This window comes from Panicum virgatum, chromosome 4N, assembly GCF_016808335.1.
Source record: "Panicum virgatum strain AP13 chromosome 4N, P.virgatum_v5, whole genome shotgun sequence".
Classification (NCBI taxonomy): domain Eukaryota; kingdom Viridiplantae; phylum Streptophyta; class Magnoliopsida; order Poales; family Poaceae; genus Panicum; species Panicum virgatum.
The window spans coordinates 1100561-1111090 of record NC_053148.1 but is presented as its reverse complement, the minus strand read 5'-3'; the positions used below and the strand labels follow the sequence as shown (position 1 = coordinate 1111090).

The 10530-nt window shown below is 43.3% G+C and overlaps 1 protein-coding gene across 5 annotated transcripts; it reads left to right on the top strand.

Moving 5' to 3' along the window:
- Nucleotides 1-2269: 2269 nt before the first annotated feature.
- Nucleotides 2270-7685, top strand: LOC120670897 (putative disease resistance protein RGA1). Of its 5 annotated transcripts, none has more exons than XM_039951076.1 (4): nt 2270-3014; nt 3122-6549; nt 7104-7203; nt 7330-7685. In XM_039951076.1, the coding sequence occupies exons 2-3, from the start codon at nt 4158-4160 to the stop codon at nt 7172-7174; spliced, it is 2463 nt and encodes an 820-aa protein (XP_039807010.1). In that variant the 5' UTR covers nt 2270-3014; nt 3122-4157; the 3' UTR covers nt 7175-7203; nt 7330-7685. The 5 variants fall into 5 exon arrangements, with proteins under 5 accessions (XP_039807010.1, XP_039807009.1, XP_039807012.1 ...); XM_039951079.1 differs by having other exon boundaries at nt 2288-3773; nt 3844-6549; XM_039951075.1 differs by having other exon boundaries at nt 2270-6549; nt 7336-7685.
- Nucleotides 7686-10530: the final 2845 nt, after the last annotated feature.

Sequence of the window (10530 nt, the reverse complement as noted above, 5' to 3'; positions counted from 1 at the left end):
CTGCCTTGAGTCTCGACGGGAGTAGAGTCTCCAACGATCTCCGGTTCAAGCTCCTCTTGCTCCGGCGTCACGGTCTCTACACGAGTGCAATGATGCATGATAAATAAATATGACATGAATGATTGACATAGTATGCAAATGGTATGAGAAGATATGATTTAACATTGTAAAACTATGATAAAAGGGACTAGACATGTAGTACATATGTGGATTAATCATAGCTAAGTGTAAGGGTAAAGAACAACTAAATGCGGACCGTCCGGCTTGGGATAAGCAGACCGTCCGGCTCTAAACGGCGGATCATTTGGCGGACCGTCCGCCGGTCAGGTGCGGACCGTGTTGGGTGAAAACATGCTTTCTGACTAAATCGCGAACCGTCCGCGTAGGTTAAGCGGACTGTCCACCTCTCAATTTGTGAAAGGCTAAGAATCGTGCAGAGTCTCTGTTGGTTTTTGTCAGGAGCTGGCGGACCGTCTGGCCTTGTCGGGCGGACCGTCCGCGACACGGCCGAGGCTTACCGGCGAGTTCGCCGCTGGCGATTCCGGCCACGGTTTGGGGTGGGGTTTGATCCTAGAGGTTCCTGGGAGCCTAGGGAGTTCACTTTAGTAACTAAATCTCACATGCATTAGGGTTTTGAAGCTCTAGGTCAACAATGATGATTGGGCTCTAGGTGAGTTCTTGGCTTCAAATCCTAGGGCAATGGGGGATGGATCGGGGAGGGGAAACACTCACCGGCATCGAGTAGGATACCGGCAAGGGCTTCAAGGCGACGGGGAAGGCTTGGAGTAGCTCGGGGTCATCTTCCTTGCTTGGGGCTTGAAGGAGGAGATGGAGTAGAAGAAGAACTCATTGGGGAAGCTCTTCCCCAAGGAAGAAGAGGAGATCGGGGCGGTGTAGCTCGTCGGCGTCGTTTCTTGGCGTTCTCCGGTGATGGTCCGGCGAGGTAAGGCTTCAATGGCAAGAGAGGAGGAAGGGGAGCTCCTCCATGGCTTAGCTAGGGAGAGAAGTGTTTGGGAGAGTGGGAGGGAGAGAGAGGGGGCTGGGAGATGGTTCCCAGGTGAAGAGAGGTCGGGCTGACGAGTGGGGCCCGAGGGTAGGACGTGGCGCCTAGACTCTGCGCGCATGACACGCACCACAGTTGCACTGGCGGACCGTCCGTGAGTGAGGAGCGGACCGTCCGCGGATGGGTGATGTGGCAGTGATGTCGATGTGTCCGAGGTTAACTATGGTCGGCCACGTGGCATAACTGCGGACCGTCCGCCGTATAGGGGCGGACTGTCCGCCACTACCAAAAACAGTGGACTAGCCTAAGGTTTAATTCTCTCCTTAAGTGTGAGCTAATTATGTTTAAAGCTTAATGGTGCACATGATGCCATGTTTACCTCATTAACAAACATAGGGTTGTTACAAATTCTCCCCCCGTTGGAAAAATCTCGTCCCGAGATTTGGCTAAGGACCTAAAAAGAGGGCGGACTGTCCGCTAGGTGGGGTGGACTTTCCGGTGGTCAGTGAGGAAAAATTACCAGAGAGGGTTGTGCTCGGTGAGGTCCTGGGTTTTGTCTACGGCGGACTGTCCGGTTCAAAAATGCGGACCGTCCGCAGTAAAAAGGCTGGAAACTCTAAATTTCGGGTTGGTTCTGTGTAAATCTGGGCAAGTCTGCTGCGGACCGTTCGCGACATATAGGCGGACTGTGCGTTGATTTGCATTTGAACGGCCTTTTAGCTGAAGTGGTGTGTGCGAGAAGAATCCAAAGGCAGTAGCAGTGAAGCAGGTCTACGGAGACTGGTTAAACGGATGAACCCTTCTCTGATGATCATCACCTTCACGAGAAATCATGAAAAGTCCCTAAAAAAGTAGAATGTTTGTATTTTTTTTTGAAACGATACTCATGCGTAGTGCATCCATAGATACACATGCGAAGCGCAAGTAGCTCCGGTGCAGTTCGGTTTGAATCAGTACTAGAGATGCTCTTATACAACTGTGGTGCTAGTAAGTGTAGCTTCAAACAATGTCACTACATGAAAGTTTGACCACCATTGTTTTCACCTGAAATTTGCGTGCTAAATTCGAAGTTAGTAATCAAATTATTTGGAAGTTGCAGTCTTGCAGACACTCACGAATTATCAGTCACAAGGCTCAGCAGTAGAGTAAAACAAGTAGCTATTGTTTAATTGCAAACTGGGCTGTGCTGTCTACGTCTGGATGCATTGATAGGGATGCTGAATAGGTCTGATTTTTCTTGCGAGAAAGTCTACGGTGAAGTTTCACGGAAGATTCTGCATCCAGTTCAGTCTCCATCATGTGAACTACTTCTAAGCAAGTTGCAGACTGACTGACCGACTCAGCATATCATTGCTCCAAGTACCCAAACAGTGCGCCCTGTTATTAGCTGTATCATATTTTGTCACCTGGTGCATCTGTGTCTCAGTGACAATGTAGTAGTAGTACAATGAAGCCAGGCAAGTAGGGGGTATTGTGTCTTTGTATGCCAACAGCGTATCCCTAAGAATTTCGAATGGAGGTCAAGTCTTATCTCTGCGCTGTTCTTTCTGAAGAAGCAAAGTTCTCATATGCATCTTACAAATGCTCTGATATCCACAAAATTTCTTTCTCCCTGATACTCTCATATGCATCTCCAAATGCTCTGATATCCACAAGATTTCTTTCACTCTGATACACACATAAATCCATGGCTGTGGCTGCTGCCGCAGCACTCGCGTTTACCGGGAAGTCGGTCGCAACTGCAACCATATCCTTCTGGCTCAACAAGGCTTTCACCTGCCTGACTGAGTATTGCAAGGCTGAAGGTTTGGAAGATGTCAAGAAAAGGGTACTGAAGTCAATGAACAAGGTCAAGGCTGTGCTCATGGTAGTGGACACCGAAAACATCAAGGAAAAGAGCACTGATCTTGATGCATGGCTGTGGGACTTCAGGGATGCAGTCGAGGAGGCCGAGGACGCGATCGACGAGCTTGATTACTACGAGCGCAGCGAGAAGGCAAATGAGCACAAGGTTAGTGACTGGGGCTCCTCTTTTTCAAAGATGAAGCATAAAGTAGTCAGATCCGTTAAAAATGTTAGCATTTTGGATAAGACTGCAAAGCAATTTACTCGCCGCAGCACACTCAAGAGGCTGAGGAAAGCTATGGAGAGTTTAGACAAGGTTGCTTCAGACATTCTGCCTATTCTCAACGTTGCTGAACATCTCATGGGCATTCCTTCTGGAAGTCAGACGCAGGTGGACTGGATGAACGTCAACGACCGTGTTACAGGTTCAACATTATCTGAACCTTACTTCGTTGGGCGAGAAACGGAGAAGGAAAGGATACTCCAATGGTTAGCCAAGACATCAGATGAAGATTCTGAAATTGTGATGAGTAGTAACCATATTCCTATTCTTTCAATAGTTGGTCATGGTGGCATGGGGAAGACCACTTCAGCTCAACACATTTGTCAACAAGATGATGTTATGAGTTTCAGGGTCATATGGCTATGCGTGTCGACGAGATTTGACGTAACACTTATTACAAGAAAAATATTCGAGTCTCTTACAGGGGCAAGACCTAGTGCAGATGATTTTGATGCGGTCCAGCGGAATATCAAGCAGCAGCTTATGTATGGTAAATTTCTCCTTATTTTAGATGATGTTTGGGAAGATAAGAAAAAAGATGAATGGGAGAAGGTATTTGCTCCTTTGAGGGAAGGTATTACGGGGAGCAAAATTTTGGTAACAACTAGAATGAGATCAGTAGCAGATATGGCTGCGAATGCAATGGGTGTTAAAAGAGAGTATCTTGAATTGGAAGGGCTGCAACAAGCTGAAAATGTTAAACTCTTCAACCATCGTGTCTTTTCTGGTCTGAATCCACAAAACTATGAAGAATTAATACCAATTGGTGACCAAATTGCAGAGAAGTTGGACGGGTGTCCCTTGGTAACCAAGGTTGTCAGTGGTCATTTACAGTGCATCATGAGTCCTGATTACTGGGATGGGTTCTTGCGAGGTAGTCTGGAACGTTTCAAAGGAACTGAAGATGGTATTATGGAAGCCCTCCGATTAAGCTACAGCCACCTACCAACATAGCTTCAGATTTGCTTTCGTTATTGCAGTTTGTTCCCGCATGGCTATGAATTTAAAAAGAAAGATTTAGTGCTAATGTGGATGGGTTCAGGATTGATCTCACTAGCTGGAAAAGCTAGAAAACAGTTCAGAAGGCCTGAAGATTTTGGAGAGCTAATCTTGTCTCAGTTAACTAGCAAATCATTCTTTGAAATGAAATTCAAAGTAGTTCCATATAGTCAGAGAAAAGAAGAGTATTATGTAATGCATGACTTGGTGCCTGAATTGGCCATCTATGTGTCATCAGGTGAATGTGCAGCAATAGTTGATTCTACCATGTTAGAAGATGTTGAGGGCACCATTCGGCACCTACGTATTGCATCGATTGACAAATTACCTATAGAAGATGTCAAGAAAATCACGCATTTTAAGAATCTTCGCACTATTATTATTGACGGTCCAGGTCTCATTAACAAGGATATGTTACATACAGTTGAGAATGTGATAGAGAACTCAAAATCCTTGCGTCTACTGCGATCGAATTTGGAGAATGCTTTCCTTCTTCCTAAACTTGCTGATTTGAAGCACCTTCGTTATATACATCTGCATAGGATATCGTCCATGGGAATATGCGGACTTGCCAAACTTTATCATTTACTGCTCATTGATTGTTTGACTGATCGGGGGGAAGAACAAAGACAAACAAGGTACATAGGGAACATTGATCAGTTGCGCTATGTAAAGTTTGGGCCATCTAGAAGTGCCGAGTTTCCAATTGGAAGACTAACTTCTCTTCAGGAGCTGCACAGCTACCGTGTACAAGGAAGTAAAGTTAACAGCATTACTGCTGTAAAGAACTTGACGAATCTCCTTGAACTAGAAGTATCGGGTCTTGAGAATGTTGAGAGTGCTGAAGAAGCTGATAATGCCGAGTTAAATAAAAAGAAGTATCTCAACTCTTTGTCGCTCTCGTGGTCAGCACGTGCTAATGTGGAAAGCAGTAAAGATGACTTGATTCTTGACCACCTTGAGCCACATGCTAGTATTAGAAACTTGAAAATTGATGGATATTGTGGTGCAAGACTTCCTGTTTGGATTGAGAATGTGCACGTCACAAACTTGATTTCACTTGAATTCGCGAGATGTTTGTATTGGGAACACCTGCCTTCATTTGGAGGACTGAAATATCTTAAGAAACTTTGGTTGGAGCGCCTTCCTAACCTTCAACAGATTGGTCAGCTGTCAAATACTAGTTGTATTGACTCATACCTTCCTCCCAATCTTGGAACTTTGATTGTAAGATATTGCAAACTACTGACACAGTTACCAATCCTTCCACCCAGCTTGGTTCATTTAGAAATATGTAAGGTTGGGTTGACCGAATTACCAATGATAGGCAGGCTACACAGTGTGAGCACTAAGACTAGGCGATCCAAATTACTATTTATCAGTATTGAAGAATGTGAAAATTTGACCTCACTTGGAGAAAGCCTTCTGTCGCAAACACAGTATATTGGAACTATCCATGTCCTACGCATCAGCGACTGCAAAAAACTGGAGTCTGTACCCCTGTCTTTCCGAGAAATGAGTGAGCTTAGAGAGCTTGATATCAGAAATTGTCCAAGGTTGAGGATCGTCTCAAGCGATGTTGGCGATAAGATCCTGCCACCATCTCTTGGAAAACTTGTAGTTAAACAGTGTGGTGACCTTGAATTTGTACTGATCGAGTCACTGCATGGCCTTGCCAACCTTTCTGAATTAGTATTAGAGAACTGCCCAGGCCTGGAATCTCTTCCCTCTGCAGACGTGTGGAAGAATCTCAAGTCACTGAAGTTCATGGAGATAATTAGGTGTGAGAATCTCACATCGTTTGGCGGGCTCGGCTCCCTTGGATCCCTCATTTCGCTGAAAATCAGCGGTTGCAGTAAGCTCACTGAATTAAGCTTGTCTATGACACCACAAGAACCTGCTGCTGCTGCTGAAGGTGCTTGTGGTGGTGGTGATGATGATGGTATACAAGAGGATAATATAGTGGTGCCAGCTGCCAGCTCCCTGCACGTCGACTACCTTGAAGTTGACATCCCATCTGTATTGACCATCGATCCTCTAAAGAGTCTCTACCACACCAAAGGGCTGGTAATTGGAGGTGGAAGGCAAATGCAGAGCTTACCTGAGCAATGGCTTCTGCAAAACCGCAGAAAACTTGAATCACTGAGGGTGCAGGGTGCTAGTTTCTTGGAGTCTCTACCAGTGGGCATGCGAGACCTCACCGCTCTCAATTACTTGCTCCTGTCAGGTGCTGAGAAACTGCGATCACTAGTAGACTTGCCCTCTACCCTGCGGTCACTTGATATCATGGGTTGCTGTCCAGAGTTGGAGACAAATATTAGAGAAAAGAATAGCCATGAATGGAAGAAAATCACCCACATTCCCAAGGTGCACATAGTTGCCGTCAAGACTGTACAGTCCCGTCTTCACGTTTTTCATGGTACTGATGCATCTTTATGATCTGCATAACAGTTTCCTTATGTGCAAATTGTTTCAATGTTCATATGCTCTATGACAATTCAAGGAAATTTGTCCCTCTACAAAGTTCTATTTACCAATCATATTGCGTGACTGCACTTTTGGTTAAACATCATGTTATATCATGTTCTGTTGTTTATTCTTAGGTCATCTATTGTGTTTCTTAGAAGTATTCTAGTCTTTCTATCCTTTTTCTGGTTGCATCCATGTTGCCTCCATTTTCAAAGTAAGTGCTAGAGGAATTTTATAGTCATTATTGTTAGGTAACTTAGTAGCATCCCTGGGTGTTATAGAAAAGGTATGCATGTGCTTTAATTTAGCTTTGTTTACACATAATTTTATCTTTTCTCCTTTTTTCTGTTTCAGAATAGGTGGAGTTAGTTTCTCCTCATAAGCTATCTCCTAGACTTGCATTGCTTACCAGTAATTCAAATCTTTTAAACATTGTTGACTACTTTTTAAATTTCTTCCACAATGATAATAGTTTTGTTCTATTGGATGAATAAAAATCTGTAGGTGGTTATTACTTCATGTACGGCAAAGAATGTAGTGAAGAGACCTTTATGGACGACAATAAGCGGAGCTAAAGCATTTTTTCACTCTTCTTAAAATCCTGGTAATTACCTTTTGCTTTCCATGCATGCTCTTCGTTTCATTGCTTTTATTGACTGCAGCATCGACACTATGTTGGCCGATTTACGAAATAGTTTTTGACAAATGTTGGCCCAAATCCTTTTTGAAGGTACAGTTTAGAGGGATATATTGGCTCCAACAATGAGCCCAATTACAGTGACACGAAGAACAACATGATGATTTGCTTGCGGCGTGCTGATTACTCGAATCTTCGTCTCTTGAGCTGTTTGCTTCTAAGAGATGTTTATCTACTTTTAGGATTGGTTTTCATTAGTCTAAACTAAAGAAACTTTGCATGTTTGTGTCTGCACCTGGTATGAGTGGAGATGCAGGTCATCCGTTAATGGCGTGTTAGTTGCATTGGATTGTGGTTCTAATAATTGGCCTGATTTTACCTCACCAAGGTAAATGAAGCTGGATGATTTCTACCCTTTTATCTAAAAAAATGCATGCTCTTTATTGCAACATGCTGTCTCTAATCCAACAGTTCTGTTAAATGAGATTCCTTAATTCAACATTAGCATTTGTCTCCAAGTCAATGGGGGTGCTTCCATGTGAAGGTGTTGGGGTTTTAATTGGTGCTTATCCCCCTTTTGAGGAGTGAATTGCATTGTTAACATATATTCTCAGCAGATTAAGTAATGCACATGAGAAAGAAAACTGTGGTTGATATGCAGAGTCTTAGGACTTAATCTTGTAGAATGTGATCTGTTTTTGCTTCATTGAGAAACGATAAGAGAGCTACATACATTTTAGTTGTACAGTGTTTTTCGCTTTGTAACTTAAAGGCCCATACAGTCATACAGAACATCGGCTAGCTAGAGGAGTACTCCCTCCGTTTTCATTTACATGTCGTATTAGTTTTTGTTCTAAGTCAAATTTAGCTAACTTCGACCAACTCTATAGAAAAATAGAGCAATAATTATACTAACTAACATATGCACTATCAACATATATTTCATGGTGAATTCAATGGAACAAATTTGGTGATGTAAATGTTATTATCTTTTATATATAAGTTTGGTCAAAGTTGGTAAAGTTTGACTTAGGACAAATCTAACGTGATATGTAAATAAAAGCAGAGGGAGTAGAGGGAAAACTCGAAATAGCTTCACATAGCTGAACACTGAATTTGTTACAAAGCGCAATTCAGTTGCACATTGGGCCCAGCCAAAAACGGCATGCAGCTTTGTAGATGAACAATTGTACTCCGATCTGAGAGCAACTCATCAGTGGTCAAGCATTTGGATGCTGGTGCCGTCTTATGCAGTGTAACATAATTTCCTGAAACTTGACAAACACAAGTGTAACACCTCAGGTGTTAATCACCTATAATTAAATTTAATCACGGCTATTAGTTTTAAACTTACGTGATAAACCACTAGATAATTCTTTTTGTCAGCTCGGGCTGGACCGGTCCGACCGGTATAAGTAACCAGTCAGAACGGTTGAACCTGTATGACTTGGTTGGTCCCACAATCATTAAAACAAGAAGCAATATCTCTCCCTCTCTCTCTCTCTCTCCCTCCCTCACCAGCACTCTCTCCATCTCTCACGTTCACTCTCCGTCTCCCTCACCGTTCACTCCCTCTCACTCTCTCCCACCTAAGCCCTAGACCTCAAATCCTCCATTTCCACTCAATCTCAGGCTCAAGGTAGCTTCAAATCCGCGTGAAGGATCATCTTCCCCACATGCTCCTCCCCGGGGTGCCCTTGATTTCAAGTTATTCGCAGAAAATCTCGTTCAAGGTACTCCAACTTCTGCCGGCCCGATCTATCTATGTAGGAGGTTCTTAGTGATTTCTTTTGGTCAATCGTCTCTATATGCATCCCTTCACTAGGATCTAAAGGGGTTTTGATTTTTGTTGGTTAGTTTTCCCGTGATAAGGATTTCTATTTTTGGCTAAAAACGTGTTTATCGGAACTTCTGACACGTTGTCGGAACTTCCTACATGTTTATTTTGGATAGTCCGAGCACCCCTTGACGGAAGAAAACAAAAAATTCTGATGGTTGTCGGAACTTCCTACACATTTATTTTGGTTTGGCCGAGCGCCTCTTGTCGGAAGAAACTCAAAGCTTCCGATGAGGGTCGGAACTTCCGACAGTAGGTCGGTACTTCCAATCAGCACTGAGCAGCAGTGCTTGTAAAATGCGTAGAAAATTGCAGAAAATCAGAAAAATGCAAAACTAAGTTTGTTAGCTTCGAATTTTCATGCTCTATAGGATAGAACTATAAAATGTGTTATTTGATAACTTTTACTATGTGGTTTTAATTATATTAGATAAAATGCCCTTATAACTTGTTAAATGCATAATTGGGGTTAGGAAAGTGCTAAAAATATAAAACTAATTGGGTTCACTTTGTTTAGCCTGGTGTAATGTTTAATCGACTTTCGCTTGTGTAGTTGTTCATATTTAGGCAATAGTGACCTTGTGCTTAAATTGCTGCACTTTTATTGCATCATCCATGCATTTATATATATGCATCGTTGCACCTTATTTAGGTACGCTAGATATACAAAGTGTGGATGTGAAGCACACAGTGTTGGAACCGAACCACAAGACGGTGTTCGGTGGACATCTCCAGAAGATGGAAGGACCCGCTGAAACAACCGAAGACCCGGTCCAAGGTCGGAAAGGCCCAAGGCCTTGATAGTATTAACACTAACTTAGTGTTACCCTCAGGCAAGTCTCGGTGCATAACCTACTATTTTAAATTATGAAAGATTATATATCTATTACTTGTGCATTACGTTTCAGGAATTGTTTGAAACCTTAGTTGCATGATCCCTAGGTTCCCTTGAGTTTTATACTAGTATGTGTAGGTCGATAGTACTGCCATGCTTAATAGGTCTCAGTAGAAGTCGAGTGATTTACTGTCACTCGCGAGCTATAGGGTAGAAGTCGAGTCCCAGTTACTTGCGAGATATAGGATGTCTTTATATTTCATTATATGAGTTATTATGTTCAACATGGAACGAATGGAAATTTGGAGACCGGATGGGGAATGATGAAGTGTAGGTGTGGCATCAGGGCAGAGTTCATGGTGTCTAGCCCTGTCTGTGTCGATTGAGGACCGTACCATTGTTGGCCCTGCTGATCGAGTTTGAATTGTACTAACCACATGCCGGGAGTAGGAGGTAGTTGAAACTGGTAAGCCTAGTACTGCCTTGCTTCGAAAGTACAGGAACCTGCACCCAACTCCTAGGGTAGTCGAGTGGCCGCGGAGAAAGGGGTTGCACGCATTTACTTTTGGTGGTCTCTCGTAGGGCTCGGCTGACTATATGCCGTTGGGCTGGTTCCTATAGT